At 40.8% G+C, this 21213-nt stretch overlaps 2 protein-coding genes across 5 annotated transcripts in view; one reads left to right on the plus strand and one right to left on the minus strand.

The window, feature by feature from the left end:
• LOC124727630 (protein zer-1 homolog) overlaps window positions 1-12381 on the minus strand; it is a 178004-nt gene extending 165623 nt beyond the window's left edge. The window contains exons 1-2 of one of the 2 annotated variants that reach the window (XM_047248494.1): window positions 12348-12381; window positions 11182-11976 (exon numbers count right to left, since the gene is read on the minus strand). In XM_047248494.1, the coding sequence (XP_047104450.1) occupies window positions 11182-11945 (764 nt within the window). In that variant the 5' untranslated portion in view covers window positions 11946-11976; window positions 12348-12381. The other variant, XM_047248485.1, reaches the window with a different exon arrangement.
• Window positions 12382-12405: 24 nt separating this feature from the next.
• LOC124730383 (TBC1 domain family member 13) overlaps window positions 12406-21213 on the plus strand; it is a 237540-nt gene continuing 228732 nt past the window's right edge. For all 3 annotated transcript variants that reach the window (XR_007008528.1, XR_007008753.1, XM_047248505.1), the window contains exons 1-2: window positions 12406-12467; window positions 12552-12625. Coding sequence is in view for 1 of the 3 variants with exons in the window: in XM_047248505.1 (XP_047104461.1) it covers window positions 12448-12467; window positions 12552-12625 (94 nt within the window). In the remaining 2 variants the exon portion in view is untranslated. The remainder of the gene's footprint in view (window positions 12468-12551; window positions 12626-21213) is intronic.

The raw sequence follows: 21213 nt of genomic DNA on the forward strand, positions 1-21213 counted from the left end.
TCAGGGATGAAAGACTTTGTATCTGTTGATAGGTATGTGGTGTTAAAGAACACAAGGAGAAACAACTGTTTTAGTGAATTTGAAGGAGCTGTATGCTGCCTTCAAAGAGAAGTTTCCCACTTATAAAATTGGTTTCTTGAAATTTGCACAGTTGCATCCCAAATGGTGTGTACTTGTGGGTGCTCATGGAACCCATGCTATGTGTGTTTGTATTCACCACATGAACATGAAGCTGATATTTGATGTCATCAAGCTTAGTAAGACAACTACAGACTTACTTGAGAAGATTGTCTGCTCTACAGAAAGTGAGGACTGTATGTTATACAAGTGTGCAAGTGCCCTGGAGTGCAATGTAATTCAGCTTTTCTTGCAGAATCAGAAGCTTTGTGTTTGGCTAAAGAAGTCCAGTACATCACAACAGATTGGTGTACATTGATATCAGTGGAGGAAACAGTTGATGATTTGATACACAAATTTTGCAACAAACTGGATCTGCTGAAAAGTCATCATTTTATAACAAAACAGCAATCATGTTATCTGGCTTAACTGAAAGAAACATTCGGCCCCACAGAATGTATTGTGATTGGAGATTTTTCTGAGAATTACTCGTTTATAGTAAAAGATGCAGCACAAGGATTTCGCTGGCAGCAATCCCAGACCACGGTGCATCCTTCTGTAGTTTATCTACTGAAATCAGGATCAGCTTCATCTACTGTAAAGACAATGTGCATAATAAGTGACTATTTCATTCATTCAAAAGCAGTAGTATATTATTATCAGAAAACCATTATTCCTCATATAAAAGATGCAATGCCACACTTAGGAAAAATTCACTACTTTTCGAATGGAGCATCATCTCAATATAAAAACTGGAAAAATTTAAAAAATCTGACACTGCATTCTGAGGACTTCGAAATTGATGCTGAGTGAAATTTCTTTGCCACTAGCCATGGGAAGAGTACCTATGATGGAGTGGGGGGGGGGGGCTGCCAGGTGGAGTCTTCAAGAACTTCATGACCCAATCCTCACTGTGCAAGCAATTTTTGAATTTGCATCACAAGAAATAAATGCTATTCAGTTCTTCTATGTGTACTCACAAGACATTTGAAATAACAGTGCAATGCTATTGAATGAAAGATTTGATCAGTGCAGGACAATTCCAAACACAAAACAGTGCCACCACTTTATGCCTGCTCTGTGAGATATGATATGTGTAATATCACACAAATGCAGAGGCACAACAGTCTCCCATACAGTACCAAGCAGTATCACTGCAGGATATCAGGCCGTCTTCTTACATTATTTGTGTCTATGATTGTTGCCTTTGTTATGGGCTGTTCTGAAGAGATCCAAGATGTTTTGGTGAAGTATCTGCATCCACTTGGACCAGCTAAAGCTTACTTTTTAACCAACAAAGTCAGCTGAGTGAAACTCAGAGACATTTAAAAACCAAATATTGTGCCAAACACTATAATAGGCAGACAGTATGCACTGGACAGGGCAACTGAAATCGAAATACTCCAGCTGTTTAACAAATTTCAGCAGTCCAAGTGAGGAAAGGCACTGATCTTCAACGCATATGCTTCCTATGTAACTTTCTATTTAGATAACGACTGATGTGTTCAGAGTGTGAAACATATTATTTCTACTAATTCAGGCTGAATATGTTGCAGAATAATGGGTCCCTTGTGTCAAATTCTGTGGCATTTACAATATTGTCCTTATCAACATGTACACACTGTTAAAGAGTACGATAAAAAAGTTATGCATTGAAGTAACACAAAAATATTTTGGGGTAATTAGACTTAGATACAAGCTACATAATGAAGCAATTTGCAGCACACTGTGACCTTGAACCACATTGCATTTGGGGGGGGGGGATAAAAAGTATTGAACATCCCGACATGCCTCTTTAGCTGCTTTGTGGGCTATGTTATTTCCCTGTATCCTGATGTGTCCATGTGCCCAGTAAAAGACCACCTCCTTGCTTTGTGTTTGAGGAGCTGCTGTAATGTGTAATGGATGAGCTGAATCAACTGATCTACTAGGTATGTTTGGTGGACCATTTATAGTGCACTAAGCAAGTCAGGACAGACGAGAAACCTTGTACTCTGATGCCTTCGAATCCACTCCAGGGACATTATTATGCCATATAACTCATAATTTGTAAATTGTTCCAGAAGGCACTCTTGGAAACCCTATTAGGGAAAACAGCTGAACAACCAAGGGCTTTCCCTTGCTGGGATCCATTTGTATAAACAACAATAAAACTGTTGTACATATTTAAAACTGAAGAAAACAGAGCTGTAAAAACGTAATCTGAAGTACAGGGTTTCTTGTACTGTGCCAGGGTTAAAATCACTTTGAGCCTCTGAAGACGTTCAGGTGGCAATCTGTTTCTTCCCCGGCTGTGTATTCAGAGGTGTGATGTACCCAAATCAGTGAGACAGTCGATAGCATATATGCTGAATGGCTTGGTCGCATGGGGGTGATTCCTGCAGTCGCTCAAAACTTGGGTGGACTGCTGCTCTGAATGATAATGACTGGGGCAACACTGGTCACACTAAATGCCAATGACTTAGGCAACGAGGTGCTGCCGAATGGTTCATGGAGGGGAGATTCACCAGACTCTGAACTGGGCTGATCCAACAGCTCCAGTCAACATCTAACACCTGGAGACAGAAAATATGGGCTAATGCATAAACTACGCTGCTATGATCTAACCATGATTTGACAAATGCCCTACAAGTCTGCAGGAGGCAGGACATGTCAGCTCCTCATGTCTTTCCACAGAGGAATTTCAAAATAATTAATTATTTCAAGCCCTTTGTTAACAGATCTTCCAGGTGCGGGACCAGTTTTAAAGAGTCAAATAGCAGGCCAAAAAGCACACAGTGTCATTAGAACCTAAAACCAATTTTATTGGCCCAAGTTTCTGGCATCTTCAGGGTCAGCTGAAGTTGCATCATCATTACCATAAGATTGGATGAAGAGTAGGAGATTGTGAAGTCATCCACAAACAACTTCTGACTGCAGAGGAGATGCCATTGATAGTGACTGTGAACAGTGTGACATTAAATACACTGCCTTGGGAGACCTCATTCTCTTGAACAAAGTTGTCAGACAAGTTATCACCAATGTTATAGTGAAAGTGCTAGTGCTCAAGGAAGTACTGAATAAGAAGCAGCAGATATCCACATAGTCCACATTCATGAAGTTGGCAAAGGATGTTGTATCTCCAAGTGGTACCGTATGCTTTTTCAAGATCAAAAACCACACCAGCTACATGGCTGTAACATAAGAAAGGCTCCTGTATTGTCATCTCTAGTAGAATTAAGTTATAAAGGTGAAATGGTAACAACTGAAACTCCATTGAGAACAGCGCAGGTGACCCCAAGATTTGGCAAGCCAGATAAGGCAGCACTTGGCATGCACTTGAGAATCTTACCAATGCAGCTGGTAAGAGCTACACTTCAGTAACTATTAGGTCTGAACAATCCTTGCCTAGTTTCCATATGGGAATTAATATTGCCCCCTGCCAAGTGATGGGATACTGTCTGTCAAACAGGATCTGACTGAAACAAGAAAGGAGCTTGTCTTTGTCTCCAGAGCACAGATGACAGAGCATGGTGTAATGAATCTGATCTGGTCCTGGAGCAATGCCCCTGGCTGCACACAGCTGATTCCAATGTCCATGTGTAGTGTGGAAGTTTGTAGACTACCTCATTACACAAGAAGAAGTGGAGTCTCCTTATCTCCATAGTGCTACACAATATCTGAAACTCAGGAGTTTGTCAGACGATGCAGTGACAATAGAAAGGTGTTCAGCTAAAACCTGAGCAACGTCTTTAGGCACATCCACAAGGACTATTTCTCAAAAAGGCCATAAGGGGAGATGTACTGCCCTTGCTTGATATCTATCTTACTGAGCTTGTGCTCGCACAATCCTGAAGGAACAAACGCTTTCTGTAGTTGAATGGTGTTCGAACTGCTGCAAAGCTGTGCACTTGGCTCTGAATGCTGAGCAACATTCCTCATTCCACCAAGGGACCAGCCATCATCTGAGGTAGCTGCTATACTGGGGAATGGAACTGGTGACAGTTTGCTGGACCATGCAGGTGACATGGTGCATCTTCTCCTGGGTGCCAACTCCTCCCATTAGTTAATAGAATCACCACAAAGAAAGTTATTTAAAATCAAAGCAAGTTTGAAGATGGGCTACTAACTTTATACCAACCAATTTTCCATTTGCAATCTCCTATCAACACCTGTCTGAGTCACAATGTGGATCCACACCCGAAAGTAGTCACTGGGATGCACATCTATGGCCATGTCCCTCTGAATTGAGTCTGCAATTGCTGGAGGATAAAAACTAAGGTCAATGGCTGAACATTACCCTTTAGCTGCAGAAGTTTATCATCTGAACAGAGTTGAAAAGACAGATACTCTCTAAATGGACAAAGTGCTTGATAATTTGACCCTTGGAGCAAGGGCAAGCCGAGCCCCACAGCACACTGTGGGCATTACTCACCCATGAGGAGGAATGCATGGGAGAGTGCCCAGAAGATCTCTCTCCATGCATCAAATGAAGCCTGAGGTGGGGGGAAAAACACTGTTATCTTAGCTGATGTGAGAACTTCCACTGCAACTGTTTGTCCAGCTTTGGTAAGAGTTGCAAGAGAGGAGTGGCATCTGTCTTTGAAGAAAACAGCCATCTTTCTCTCTGCCTTGTCTCCTATAAGATCATCCTTCTTGTAGGACTGGTAGCCTGTTAACTCAGGTATGTTGGAGACTTTAAAATGAGTTTCTTGTAAGCAGATGTAAAATGATCTCTCCTGGGACAGAAGTTGAAATCGTTGCAAATCTGACTGACATTCATTTCAGTTCCACTGCAATACAGAAAATCCTGTGGGAGCCATTGGTTAGCACAGTTTGTACCTTATCTTTCTCCCTTAGTGGTGGTGATTTACACAAGGGTCGGGTTAACATCAACTGTGACCAGTTCTTTGGTTCCTCCATGTGGATATCAGTATCTTTGACCATAAAATCACAATCGGAAAGGAAGAGTGCTCACTGATGCAATGGTTTTGCTGGCACTTCCTTTGATTTTAAACGACTTTTGGTGTGACTTTTTCTTCACTTACAGGAGGAGTTGGTTGGATGGGTAGAGAGGGTGGTGGCTTAGAGGGCCTCTGATAGTGTGCAGTAGTATGTGGCTGAGGTTCAAAGTACAAAGTTGATGGCTTCCAAATGGTTTCGGGGTCCTGGATTTGTGTGGGAACGTCACACTTGGTAACTGCATTCTTAAGGGCTGATGCAAAGGAAGAGACAGACACCAGAGGTTGCATAGTTTTGAAAGCACCAGAGGATATACGTCTTATAACCTTCAATTCCTGAATTTTCCTTTCCTTGTTATAAACCCCACACTTCCTGCTCCATTCTGGGTGATCCCAGAGCAGTTTATAGATTTTGGAGGACCAGTACTCAACCTTGCAGGCTGAGCCTCCACAGTTTCCACATGTAGTCCTTCCACTGATGCCTTAGTTGGATGACCAAATATTTGACATCTGAAGCATCACAATGGGTTGGGAACAAATGTTGAACCTTAAAATGGTAATAAGTCTGTCAGAAAATGTTCAGGTACACCCTTGTTTCTCCATTCTTCACGTAATTCATCATGACCCATCTCCATTATACTGGAGCAGGTAATAATGCCTTTACAGAAGTTAAGTATGTTATGCATCTCAGCCATAACAGGATAATCACTCAAGGACTTCCATCCCATAAGCCTAGATACTTGGTGTGAAACGGCAGTTTCAACTAGAAGTGTTCCATTACGAAGCTGTCTAACACTTCACAAGGACCCATAAATACCCTCAATGCCTTGTAAATATAAAAAGAGGTTACCTTCTCCATGATTCCTTCTGCTCTCTTGATTGCATTGACAGTGTTATGGTGGACTACTGCCCTGTTACTATTCTTCTGAGACGTCATCTCGGTAAGACTCATCAACCAAGCTCTCTGTCTGATGAGTGTAATTACTAACTGATGGTAATGTGCCCATCAGGAGTAAATGTGAAGTGAGGTCACTACATAGGGATCCCACAAGCTGCTAGCAAAACAAGTGCCAACCCAGCTACAGTGCTGCAGGCCTCAGCAAGCGGTATACAACTGGGAGACAAATAGTGCTGTATTTCAACAGCAGTTCACCCCCTCAGTATGTAGTACACCTTAAGATTGGGAGTTTTTTCTCTTTCTTTCTTTTTTGTTTCTTCCAAATTTGGAGTAGGAATTAAAATCCATGGAAAAGAAATAAAAACTCTGAGGTTCGCCAATGACACTGTAATTCTGTCAGAGACAGCAAAGAACCTGCAGTTGAACAGAATGGTCAGTTTTATTCAGACGAGGATTAAGATGAACATCAGCAAATCAAAACGAGGATAATGGAATGTAGTCTAATTAAATCAGATGATGCTGAGGGAATTAAGATTAGGAAATGAGACACTTAAAGTAGTAGATGAGCTTAGCTGTTTAGGTATTAAAATAACTGGAGATGGTCAAAGTAGAGAGGATATAAAATGTAGACTGGCAACAGCAAGAACAGGGTTTCTCAAAACGAGAAATTGATGAACATCAAGTATCGATTTAAGTGATTTAAGTGTCGGGAATTCTTTTCTAAAAGTATTTGTATGGCATGTAGCCATGTACGGATGTGAAACATGGATGACAATTAGTTTAAACACGAAGAGAATAGAAGATTTTGAAATGTGGCACTACAGAAGAATGGTGAAGATTAGATGGGAAGATCATGAAACTAATGAGGAGGTACTGAACAGAATTGGGGAGAAGAGAAATTTGTGGCGCAACTTGAGTAGAAGATGGGATTGGCTGGTACAACATGTTCTGAGGCATCACGGGATCATCAAATTAGCATTGGAGGGTATCATGGAGGGTAAAAAACAGAGGGAGAACAAGAGATGAATACACTAAGCAGATTCAGAAGGATGTAGGGTGGAGTAATTACTTGGAGATGATGAAGATTGCGCAGGATAGAGTAGCATGGAGAGCTGCATCAAACTAGTCTCTGGACTGGAGACCACAACACAACACACACCTTCCTGCAAACACTCCTGCCTGGTGCTGAAGGTGCCTGAAATAAGGTGGTGTCCCTCAACAGATGTAAACATACCTTTAGTTATGCCTCAGGGGAGTACAGGAACATTGCTGTTCATGCTGTGCATTAATGACTTTGCAGACAATATTAATAGTAGGCTAATCTCAAACTTTTTGCAGATGATTTTGAATTGGGTATTGATAGGAGTTCAAAGTTGTGAAAAGATTGTAAACTTGCTTTAAATGTAAAACTGTGCACCTCTCTCTCTCTCTCTCTCTCTCTCTCTCTCACACACACACACACACACACACACACACACACACACACACACACACACAAAAATAACCCATGTAATATCTGATGAATACTGTATCAAACAGTCTCAGCTGCACTCAGCCAACTCATTCAAATACCTAGGTGTAACAATCTGTAAGGATGTTTAATGGAATGATCACATGACTCAGTTGTAGTTAAAGCAGGTGGAGGACTTTGGTTCATTGGTGGAATACTCATGCAACCCATCCAGAAAGTTGTTCAAGTGTGTGTGGGGCCAGTATTAAATAGGACTAAACAGGGGATATTGGACATATATTAGAAGGGCAGCACGAATTGTCATAGGTTTGATTAACCCATGGGTGAGTGTCACGGAGATGATGCAGAAACTGAGCTGGCAGATGCTTGTAAGTAGACACAAACTCACTCAACATAGCCTATTACAGGTACGAATAACTAACCTTAAATCATGAATATAATATTCATTAAATTTTTAAATATTAAACAAATTACAATGTACACAGAGGTGTTTAAACAACCATTCTACCCATTTCTGAACAGAATCAGAAGAAACCTTAGTAAACAGTACAACAGGAAGTATCTTCTGCCGTACACTTCAAGACGTTTTCAGAGGATGTATGGTGATGTAGATGTAAATAAGTGGAACATCTTTTGAAGTCAGCAGCAGTAGTTATGTTAAATAATAATTGCTTTCATCTATGTCTGTATTACCTTCTATTGTACTGGATGGAACTGGGGACATAGAAACGACGGACAGCCTACCGGACTGCCGAAGCCCTTCAGTGGTTCATGACCCCACAACAGGCTACAACAGTCCACTCACCCCACCGCCGCCCCACACCGAACCCAGGGTGATTGTGTGGTTTCACCCCCAGTAGACCCCTCACATCAGACAAAAGTAATTCCAATGTTTGCGTGGTAGTGTAATTACGGTGTACGCGCACGTGGAGAAAGCGTTTGCGCAGCAATCGCCAACATAGAGTAACTGAGGCGGAATAAGGGGAACCAGCCTGCATTCACCGAGGCAGATAGAAATCCGCCTTAAAAACCATCCACACACTGGTTAGCACACTGGATCTCAACACTAGTCCGCCAGGCAGATTCGTGCTGGGGACCGGCACGCCTTCCCGCCCGGAAAGCAGTATATTAGACCGCATGGCTAACTGGGTGGGCTTGTATTAACTTAATTTACCAAGATGGTGAATTTATTTAATTTCTACCCCTCCCTGCCCTTCAATAAAGTTTAATATTCTAAATTTCTGTCTTCCTGCTTGTTTCTTTCATATCTATTTTTGTTGCTATGTTCACCTGGAAATCAAAACTGATTTATGGTCTGTACATTTTTTTATTATTTAATAAAATGTAGCCAATTTCATTTTGCATTTACTTTTTCTTTCTCAAATTCTTTTTCTATTTGTGTTCTTCTGGAACATGTATTAAGGGCACATATGTCACTCTTCTCAGCTCACTCTAATAGTATAGGATGCCTGTCATTTCTCATATAACCAAATTTCCAACTACTGAATATGTCTTAAGTTTTTGTCTTACTTTCAGATGCAAATCTCCCACTATCATCATCTTGTAATGGGATTTACTACCCTTTTCCATTTATTATATCCTGTAACTCTTCATAGAGGGTTCTAGCTCATCATCACAATGTGAGCAGCCTGATGCAAAGGCTTGATGACTTTCACACAAGATATAAGCATTTTTTATTTAGAATCTCTCTTCTTTTTTAGATTCCTTCCATACCATTTATATTGTTCCTAGGTTCCTTCTTCATACTAAAGTCTACACCTCAATTTTATTCCAGTTCTGCTCCACTGTAGTAAAGCACATGGCCTGATTTAAATTGTATTTGGTCTTTACTTTTTTGCCACACGTGTGGCAAATAAATCATATTTGATCTTACTTAAATTCCCTTCCAACTCCACAGACACTTTAAGATCCTAAGGTTACGTATTGTCCATAAATAAAAAGTTGAATCACTACAGTCCATGTTACTGTCTACTTAAGCAAACTCCCTGTAGGAAGGTGTGGGTGTAAAAGTGGCTGGACATGCCCCATGGCCTGTACCCATGCTCTCAGTCCCTCAGTTCACCACTCCTAATACTCTCTCTTCTGGGGCATAATATGTCATACTAGCTCACACAAGGCAATAGGATCTCAACAACCTTACCCTTTGTACATTGACTTGCCAGGCCCTGAAGAGTATGGTGACACATATGACATGTAATAAGGCTTCATGGAGGTTTGCTCTCAGCAATGTCAGGCCAGATCTCAGTGGTTCTGAATCTTCGAGTCTGAGATTAAGATGATCCTGCAGACTGACCACATGCCGGCTGAGCACTCTAGTCACCAGTCAACAACTGCTGTCAGGCAGGCAGTGTGTGTGTCTTTCATAACACTTTTGTTTGCGAGGATTGCAGACTTTCATTCGTCTTGCTGTCTACAGAGCATGTGGTTAGTAGCCCATCCATATTTGTTCCTGATAAAATGACTATTAATATTGCTGCCTTATGGATTGTATACTGGTATCTATTCATCTTGTTTCTCTTAATCCTTATTAAGAAGCAATTAATGGCTCTCCCCAGTTTTTAATAGAATCATCTTTTGCAACCCACTCTGAATACTGTGTAATATGAAGACATTTTTCTGCCCCTCTATCTATAAGAAATTTAACATTTGAGACACTAATAACCTCAAGTAGAAGAGTTGTAGCTTTTCCCAAACATAAGTGCGTGTATTCTTAATTTCTTGTTATCGCTTGAATATTTTACTCATAGATTCTTGTGGTAAGTTGAATTAAATCAGTCTTCAAACTGAAGACCACAACAACAGCAACACTTGTACTTGACATAAATGGCACTTAACATCAAAGCACAATGACTATTAATGGAGTGGGTGGATGTTATAACACCACTAAAAACAACACCTGGTGGAAGAGGATACCAACTAATGATTAAAACAGTGTCACACATAACAGCACTTCCACTCAAATAATCAACCAATCTTTTGAACAGTCTGCCAGAGTTAGGCCTTAACTGAAAACTGGATCAAGGGAGACATGGGGAACTGTTGCCCTTTTACTTTTCTTCCAACTGTGTCTAAAGTTTTGGAGAAAGTAGCTGCAATCCAATTCAAAACTTTCTTGCAAAAAATGTTATTCCAGGTAGGCCGAACTAATTTGGGTTTAAACAAGGAAACATCAAAACCTTCCTCCTATTTATCGGGACAACACCATCATTACAACTATCTCAACTAATTAAAAATGGGGTGGGGGAGCTATCAGCAATAAAAATGGCTTTAACATCTGATAACTTTACTAAGAATGTCCTGTTGGAAGTAGTACGCCTTTGCCTTTATCTCCCTTTTAACTGACTTATCCTGCCATATATGAGGGGACATATAGTTTAACATGGACTACAAACTATGGTGCAGTTAACTTTCTCACAACAGTAGACGCTGACAGAGGAGAAAGACCTGATAACTGATGGATAAAAATCATAGAATTGACCACAAATTGAACTCAATATCTTTGAATCCCTAGTCTGGCACTCTACCACTGAGAGACAGTTACTCATTAATACCCAAGCTAAAATAACGATGCAAAAATATACTAACTTATCTTCTCATATTAGGAGAAAAATGGGGCTTCAAAGTAATGAGAATTATACAAAAAGGCTTGCAATTGAATCATGCATTGTTAGTGCTCCAACCCAAAACTTCCAATTCACATTAAATTACAAGGAATTAAACATAAATGCACTCACCTTAAGCTGGTTATCCTACATACTGAAGCTATTGCATCTTGCAGTCTTTGAACATTGTACAGTATAAGTGTTGACAAGTTTTTCAAGTCACATAGATATGACAGATCTCCTAAGTCAAAACAATTGGACAAATCAAGATATACAAGGTTCTGTAGAGAATGCAGTAACAACGGAAAGTATAATTTCTCTCCAGGAACATAAAGGTTCTTTACAGTCAGTTTTCGAAGATTAGGTGCGCGTAATATGTAGCCTCTTTCTTGGTATGCACTTCTTTTGTTTGCTTCAGGCAACTTCTGGGAATCTTCAGAATACAGTGTATCAGGCAAAATGTGAACCTGGGATCCAACACTTAGCGATAACAAACTATTACCAAAGTCATTTATATGGGCTAATGACCCTTCTGTGATATTAATGCAATTGTATAGATCTAATTCAATCAATCTATGACTCAATAAGGCGCAAAGTCCATCATCTGTGATTGCTGAATTCCTTAACCTCACTCGTTTTAATCTGGTTGTGTGAGGGTTTTGGAATATATTGACAAATTTATCATCTACTATATTTCCACTTTGCTGGTAAAAGTGAATAATATTTTCACAGATTTCACTGGGAAGAGCTAGGTCGTCTCTAAGTCTATAATCTTTAGTGAATGGGTCTACTGTACATATAGTATCTGGTCGTTTCACAACAAATTTAAAACACAGTTCTAGTAACGTTTCTGGCTCACTGTCTTTACAAGGTGCGAGAAACGACAGCATCGTCATGAGGAGTACTTGCTTCTACTTGTTTATTAACCTGCAAATAAAAACAAACATTTAGTTACAAAAACAGCATTTTTCATCACTGTCAAAACAATATATGTAGTGTATAATACACTTCATATAAAAAGATCCACTACTTTTGATAGCTCTGAGTATTCATCATTTCATAAAACTTCTTTCACAAGGTGATCACAACACAATAATGTCAATCATGTTTTGATTCGTCCAGAACTGTCGCTTTCAAAACGTTTACGATAATGTCAAAAATGACAAGAAATGTCTTTTGTTTGATGTGCGCTTACGAGAAAAAATAGTGTAATGGTTCTCATGAGAAATATAGATAGTACGGAAAAAACATTGTATGGGTAATATAAATATACTCTCGAAATTATACAGGCTGTGTACCTAGACTCGTCGCGTAACGCAGATGTTCTTTAACTTGGCATTCATGACAATACGCATATCGGGTGTCAAGTGTTTCCAAAACTCAGTTGGCTGCATAATTATGGCTGCTTACAGAGCGAGGTATACAACTGTCATGCAGATACTGTCCTTACTTGTCGTTCACACAGAAAATGATCTTATCGACCAATACCTTTTTTTTTTCAGAATAAAAGAATTCGATGACCTATTAAATTCCGAAGAAATAGATCTGAAAACATTAAGGAAGCTCTGTTTTAATGGTAAGAATATACAATGCGGTGGATAATAAATGTGTAAACATTGCATTTGAGAAAGAAAAGGAAAAGCTTCTAAAAGAAATGTTGCAGGTTACTTCGCCAAGGGAACTTGTGGCAATGTGTTCGTATCATGTTAAGTACATTCTGTCTGTGATACGCCCCCATCATCATTACTGTATGTTTATAATAAATTGCAAAACTAACTGGCACCACATGTTTTTGCAGTTGCCGTCAGTACATTTTTTTCTTCAACATTTCTGCACAAGTGTGTTATATTTTTCCAATATTTCATCGTATATTTTTTTCAATATTTCATCGCTCTGGTAATTTACTTATTTTTAATTTTCTGATTCTGCTTTACGATGAGCTTGCACCATTGATAGAAGATGTGCACCATTCTCTTAGCGATGTATAAACTGTTTGTTAATCTGGGTAGCACCAAACTGATACCAAATATGCCTGTGTTCTCATTTCGCTTCTGTGTGGCCCATACAAAATGTTTAGCTCTTGCTTTTATCTGGATCTATCTGTGTACATCACGAATTGTGAAATCTTGTTACGTGATTGTTGGTGTATAGAGTAATTATATGTTGAGTAGTGTATTTCCACTAAATTGTGACAACCTCCCTATCCCTCCCATTAGTGATTTTGGCCTTTCCAGATTCGGCAGGTTCATTGTGCATAATAATGCACTATAATAAGAAATCTTCACAGTCGATTATTGTGGTATTTTCATTTTTCATGAACATTTCTGTTGTTTATTACATTTTAGTGCAGGTGTGAACTGGAGTGGAGTATAATTTATAGAGTTCTGTGTTGTTTCGATTAGTATACACAGTAAACAGCAACAGTTGTATTGTGTCAACAGACAGGGATTCTTAACAGAAAGAATCCCTGTTGAGTATCCCTGTCTGTTGACACAATACAACTGTTGCTGTTTACTGTGTACACTAACTGAAATAGAGAAACCTGCACGTGCGCACATTGTAGAGCAGGTTTTGGCACTGTATAATCATCTTGGGTTTAAGTCAGCCGGATCAAGGATAATATTCAGTAGACAATTATAAACCCTCAACCAGGTGGCATCTGTGTGCTGGAAAATGGGAACTACCCACACTTTATGGACTTCCTTTCCTTTTTAATCGATGGTGCCTATATGCAGGAAAACACCCTCCCTTCACTTTATTTATTTGGCTCACAGTGAAAAAGTTTTCATTGACAGTTAGTGTTCCTGGAAATTACTTTGTAAATATTACTATATGATGAATTTAATAACTCTTGTTGTTGTTGTTGTTGTTGTTGTTGTTAATAAATATACCACCTTTTACACATTACAGTAATAGAAATTCTTCTTCATAACAGGAGTAATTGTCAAGAAAAAACTTTTTGAGTTTGTTTTCAGATTTTACTTTACCGGGAAGCGCTAGAAAAAGAAGGGAGTGGAAAAAGAGACAGCAGATGGGAGGAGATGTAGTGTGGAAGTGAGAGTTGGGTTAAAGTGGGAAATGAAAGGACAGATTGGTTCCAGGAAACAAGTGTTGTGAAACAGGGCAGTGCACTGTCACCTCTCCTCTTCATTGTGGTCTTATGTGAGGTAATGACTAAAAACACACACACACACACACACACACACACACACACACACACACACACACACACACACAAACTGGAGAAGACAAGATGAAAGCAATGGTATTCATGGATAACTTGATAATCTGGGGAAACAGGGAGGAGGAGATTCAGGAACAGCTGCATATGTGGGAAGAAACTTTGAGATAATGTGGGATGAAATTTAATGTTAACAGATGTGAGATCCTGACTAGAGCTAGAAAGAAAGATGGACCAACTAGTGGGATAAGGATTGGAGGTGACAATTGAAGAAGGTGAAACATCCCAAATCAGGACGAGATTAGTGAACATGGCAGATAGGCAGAAGCATTCTTGCCAAGTGTTAGGAACCTGGTTTGGAACAAAGATATTCCACAAAAAGGCAAAGAAGTGATATACAAAAGTTAGTACATCAAAATATTGATCTTTGCATCTCAAACATGAGTAATCAAGAAAAGAGATGTAAGTAGATTACAGGTGTGTGAAAAGAAGTTCCTCAGAATGGGAGTAACAAGGAGAGGTAGACTGAGGAATGAAAGGATGAGGCTATTAGAGAAACAGGATAGAAACATCAAGGCTAAGATGGTACGAGCACGTAAAGAGAATGGAAAGCGAGGGGATTTCCAAGAAGAAACACGAGTGGAGATGCGAAGGAAACAAGCAAAAGCAAGACCAAGTGATAGATGGCTGAAAGGTGTGGAGGAGTACATTGAAAAAAGAGGTGAAGACTGGACCAGAGTGACCACAGAAAGATGGTAGGAAAAGAGGACTTCGTAGTGAGGCTTATGTGCCAAACAAACCCAGTCTGGTGCTGGGAACTTTTCAAGCTGATGACGACGATGACTGACTACTATTATTGTTACTCCTGCTGCTAATGCTAATGCTACTACTACTTTGCTGTCCGTCAGACATTTTATATCACTGGCTAAATGATGATAAATTTTAGTTGCAGCATTGTGCACCCCTTTTTGCGCTTAAGGTAAGCTTAACATGGGGCAATGAATATCTTTTTCCTTCTGGTATTATAATTACGTACATCATTGTTCCTTTTGAACTTAAACAAACTTCACTAGGGAATAAATATTCTGTGAAGCATTAGTTAGAATGCCCATCTCCTTCAACAGATATCTACAAGATGATCATGGGTAAACCCTATATAACATTCTTACAACACGGTCTTGAACAGTGAAGACTTCCTTTCTTAAAGAAGAGTTACCCCAGATCATTGTACCATATGACATTATTGAATGAAAATTCGCAATATATGTCAACTTACTGATTCGTGTCTCCCCAAGATTTGCAGTGATGCATATAAATGTATACATATATAATGTACTTGTCCTTACTTATTATGTTGAGATAGTTATTAATGATTTTACCTGGAATACAAAATCTTTTTAGTGGTAACAGATGTGTGGTAACTTAGCACAGCCCACAGAATAATGCTATCTTTGAAGGTGACAGGTACATTTGCTGAAATATACGAACTGTGATATCTTTAGTTAATCAGAGATAGCACATCACCTTTGTTAATTAATTTTTTGTGTTTCACGTTGTTTGCCATAGTAAATGATGTATGATTTGCTTACAATATCTCAGGTCATTTTGAGGTTGTGATCACTTTAGACTCTAATAGTCACTTTATTATGATCCAAAGAAACTCCTTTAAATTTTAAGACATTTGCTCCTAATATGAGCAGGCATTCTGTCTTAATTCACATGATGACTCACAGCTGATACTGCCAACACAAATTTCAAGGTTTCATTTCAGTGCTTCTGCAGAAGTGTTAGTTTGTGTGTGTTTATAATAATTGACAGATGATGATAATAGAAGTCTTTCCAAAGAAAACAAAGGACTGTAATATTGTAGTAAACAGTATAACTATTTTTATGAAGGGCAGTTAAAAGGTGGTTGTCAAAATCTAACCAGTTGTGTTACTGTATTTTGCTTCAGAATTTCCGTTCACCTTATATTTCTTCCATGATCAAAACTTATCCTACGCTCAATCTCTGCTGTGATGCTCAGTAAATCACACTCAGGAAACATATTGAAAAAAAAAAAAATAGTAACGTAATATTTAGTTAATGTTTCTAAATCATATAGCCTACTCTTGTTTCTTTTGTAAAATAGTGTCACTAGTCAGTCATCTTTGGTTACATAAAACAGCAAAACGTCTTGTAACCATATTTTTTCATTGCATTGCTGTCAATTATTAATCCTTCTAGGATAAATAAATATTGTCACAACGGAAAAGTGCAGAAACTGCCACAGAGTTGTGAGAAATGCTCGACAGTGTGAGAATCATCTATACTTTTTACATGTAGAATGCCATGAAGCATCCAGCTTGAATGGAGATGTGGCTGGCCTTTGATACTATAATTATTAGATGTATTGCTTCACAGTTGTGGAAAACTAGCAGTCATTCTTGAAAAGCAAAGCTGATTTGGCAGTAGTGCAGGCAAAATTGGAATAGTTGAGAGCCGCAGTCAGCAGCAATAATGTTAATAATAGTATAGACAACTGAGCAGTGGTCAACCATGGATCATACCGTCAACAACACCATAAGAAAGTATTAGGCACATAACTAAGAATTCGTCTCAAGCTAATTTGAAGATCACCATACTCTTTGAGTGATACAAACAGCCCTGGATGAAGTGGATTATCAAACCTGTGCAATGCACTAAGTGGAGTCGAGCAGGGTGGATTAAATACAGGGAACCTTGGGTGGTCTTTTCTGTAAGATTTTTGCTTATAATCATTCATTAGATGTTACAGAAAATACTTGTACACATTGGTTCTTGAACAACGCAAACCAAGAGTTAATTTGATCAAATCTTTAAAGTAAATGCAGCAACTGCAGCTCTAGATCTTGACTTAATAAACTAGCAAAATTCCTTAGAAATCTTTGAACAGCTGACATCAGTAAAATTTTTAATTTAGATAGAACAAATGAACTCCTGAACTTTTATCAGCAACAAATATTTCAAGACTAAAGAACAAATGAATTAAAAAACCTGAACCGTAATGATGCGGAGTCGCAATAGGCACAGCAAAAATATTCACACAATTATAGCTTTTGGCCATTAAGGCCCATATATATATATATATCATAGAGGGAAACATTCCATGTGGGAAAAATTATATATAAAAACAAAGATGAGGTGACTTACCGAACGAAAGCGCTGGCAGGTCGATAGACACACAAACATACACACAAAATTCTAGCTTTCGCAACCAACGGTTGCCTCATAAGGAAAGAGGGAAGGAGAGGGAAAGATGAAAGGGTGTGGGTTTTAAGGGAGAGGGTAAGGAGTCATTCCAATCCCGGGAGCGAAAAGACTTACCTTAGGGGGAAAAAGGACAGGTATACACTCGCACACACACACACACACACACACACACACACACACACAAGCAGACATATTTAAAGACCAAAATTATATATATATATATATATATATATATATATATATATATACATATACATATATTAAATGTCTGCTTGTGTCTGTATGTGTGTGTGTGTGTGTGTGTGTGTGTGTGTGTGTGCGTGCGAGTGTATACCTGTCCTTTTTTCCCCCTAAGGTAAGTCTTTCCGCTCCCGGGATTGGAATGACTCCTTACCCTCTCCCTTAAAACCCACTTCCTTTCGTCTTTCCCTCTCCTTCCCTCTTTCCTGATGAGGCAACAGTTTGTTGCGAAAGCTTGAATTTTGTGTGTATGTTTGTGTGTCTATCGACCTGCCAGCGCCTTCGTTAGGTAAGTCACCTCATCTTTGTTTTTTATATATATATATATATAGACACACAAACAAACACAAACACACACACAAAATTCAAGCTTTCGCAACAAACTGTTGCCTCATCAGGAAAGAGGGAAGGAGAGGGGAAGACGAAAGGAAGTGGGTTTTAAGGGAGAGGGTAAGGAGTCATTCCAATCCCGGGAGTGGAAAGACTTACCTTAGGGGGAAAAAAGGACAGGTATACACTCGCACACACGCACATATCCATCCACACATACAGACACAAGCAGACATATTTAAAGACAAAGAGTTTGGGCAGAGATGTCAGTCGAGGCAGAAGTGTAGAGGCAAAGAAGTTGTTGAAAGACAGGTGAGGTATGAGTGGCGGCAACTTGAAATTAGCGGAGATTGAGGCCTGGCGGATGACGAGAAGAGAGGATATACTGAAGGGCAAGTTCCCATCTCCGGAGTTCGGATAGGTTGGTGTTGGTGGGAAGTATCCAGATAACCCGGACGGTGTAACACTGTGCCAAGATGTGCTGGCTGTGCACCAAGGCATGTTTAGCCACAGGGTGATCCTCATTACCAACAAACACTGTCTGCCTGTGTCCATTCATGCGAATGGACAGTTTGTTGCTGGTCATTCCCACATAGAATGCATCACAGTGTAGGCAGGTCAGTTGGTAAATCACGTGGGTGCTTTCACACGTGGCTCTGCCTCGGATCGTGTACACCTTCCGGGTTACAGGACTGGAGTAGGTGGTGGTGGGAGGGTGCATGGGACAGGTTTTGCATCGGGGGCGGTTACAAGGATAGGAGCCAGAGGGTAGGGAAGGTGGTTTGGGGATTTCATAGGGATGAACTAACAGGTTACGAAGGTTAGGTGGACGGCGGAAAGACACTCTTGGCGGAGTGGGGAGGATTTCATGAAGGATGGATCTCATTTCAGGGCAGGATTTGAGGAAGTCGTATCCCTGCTGGAGAGCCACATTCAGAGTCTGGTCCAGTCCCGGAAAGTATCCTGTCACAAGTGGGGCACTTTTGTGGTTCTTCTGTGGGGGATTCTGGGTTTGAGGGGACGAGGAAGTGGCTCTGGTTATTTGCTTCTGTACCAGGTCGGGAGGGTAGTTGCGGGATGCGAAAGCTGTTTTCAGGTTGTTGGTGTAATGATTCAGGGATTCCGGACTGGAGCAGATTCGTTTGCCACGAAGACCTAGGCTGTAGGGAAGGGACCGTTTGATGTGGAATGGGTGGCAGCTGTCATAATGGAGGTACTGTTGCTTGTTGGTGGGTTTGATGTGGACGGACGTGTGAAGTTGGCCATTGGACAGGTGGAGGTCAACGTCAAGGAAAGTGGCATGGGATTTGGAGTAGGACCAGGTGAAACTGATGGAACCAAAGGAGTTGAGGTTGGAGAGGAAGTTCTGGAGTTCTTCTTCACTGTGAGTCCAGATCATGAAGATGTCATCAATAAATCTGTACCAAACTTTGGGTTGGCAGACTTGGGTAACCAAGAAGGCTTCCTCTAAGCGACCCATGAATAGGTTGGCGTACGAGGGGGCCATCCTGGTGCCCATGGCTGTTCCCTTTAATTGTTGGTATGTCTGGCCCTCAAAAGTGAAGAAGTTGTGGGTCAGGATGAAGCTGGCTAAGGTGATGAGGAAAGAGGTTTTAGGTAGGGTGGCAGGTGATCGGCGTGAAAGGAAATGCTCCATCGCAGCGAGGCCCTGGACGTGCGGGATATTTGTGTATAAGGACGTGGCATCAATGGTTACAAGGATGGTTTCCGGGGGTAACAGATTGGGTAAGGATTCCAGGCGTTCAAGGAAGTGGTTGGTGTCCTTGATGAAGGATGGGAGACTGCATGTAATGGGTTGAAGGTGTTGATCTACGTAGGCAGAGATGCGTTCTGTGGGGGCTTGGTAACCAGCTACAATGGGGCGGCCGGGATGATTGGGTTTGTGGATTTTAGGAAGAAGGTAGAAGGTAGGGGTGCGGGGTGTCGGTGGGGTCAGGAGGTTGATGGAGTCAGGTGAAAGGTTTTGCAGGGGGCCTAAGGTTCTGAGGATTCCTTGAAGCTCCGCCTGGACATCGGGAATGGGGTTACCTTGGCAAACTTTGTATGTGGTGTTGTCTGAAAGCTGACGCAGTCCCTCAGCCACATACTCCCGACGATCAAGTACCACGGTCGTGGAACCCTTGTCCGCCGGAAGAATGACGATGGATCGGTCAGCCTTCAGATCACGGATAGCCTGGGCTTCAGCAGTGGTGATGTTGGGTGTAGGATTAAGGTTTTTTAAGAAGGATTGAGATGCAAGGCTGGAAGTCAGAAATTCCTGGAAGGTTTGGAGAGGGTGATTTTGAGGAAGAGGAGGTGGGTCCCGCTGTGACGGAGGACGGAACTGTTCCAGGCAGGGTTCAATTTGGATGGTGTCTTGAGGAGTCGGATCATTAGGAGTAGGATTAGGATCATTTTTCTTCGTGGCAAAGTGATACTTCCAGCAGAGAGTACGGGTGTAGGACAGTAAATCTTTGACGAGGGCTGTTTGGTTGAATCTGGGAGTGGGGCTGAAGGTGAGGCCTTTGGATAGGACAGAGGTTTCGGATTGGGAGAGAGGTTTGGAGGAAAGGTTAACTACTGAATTAGGGTGTTGTGGTTCCAGATTGTGTTGATCGGAATTTTGAGGTTCTGGAGGGAGTGGAGCTGGAAGTGGGAGATTGAGTAGATGGGAGAGACTGGGTTTGTGTGCAATGAGAGGAGGTTGAGGTTTGCTGGAAAGGGTGTGAAGGGTGAGTGAGTTGCCTTTCCGGAGGTGGGAAACCAGGAGATTGGATAGTTTTTTGAGGTGGAGGGTGGCATGCTGTTCTAATTTACGGTTGGCCTGTAGGAGGATGCTCTGAACAGCCGGTGTGGATGTGGGGGAGGAAAGATTAAGGACTTTTATTAAGGATCCTTAATAAAAGTCCTTAATCTTTCCTCCCCCACATCCACACCGGCTGTTCAGAGCATCCTCCTACAGGCCAACCGTAAATTAGAACAGCATGCCACCCTCCACCTCAAAAAACTATCCAATCTCCTGGTTTCCCACCTCCGGAAAGGCAACTCACTCACCCTTCACACCCTTTCCAGCAAACCTCAACCTCCTCTCATTGCACACAAACCCAGTCTCTCCCATCTACTCAATCTCCCACTTCCAGCTCCACTCCCTCCAGAACCTCAAAATTCCGATCAACACAATC

The sequence above is a fragment of the Schistocerca piceifrons genome, chromosome 1, assembly GCF_021461385.2.
Source record: "Schistocerca piceifrons isolate TAMUIC-IGC-003096 chromosome 1, iqSchPice1.1, whole genome shotgun sequence".
NCBI lineage: Eukaryota > Metazoa > Arthropoda > Insecta > Orthoptera > Acrididae > Schistocerca > Schistocerca piceifrons.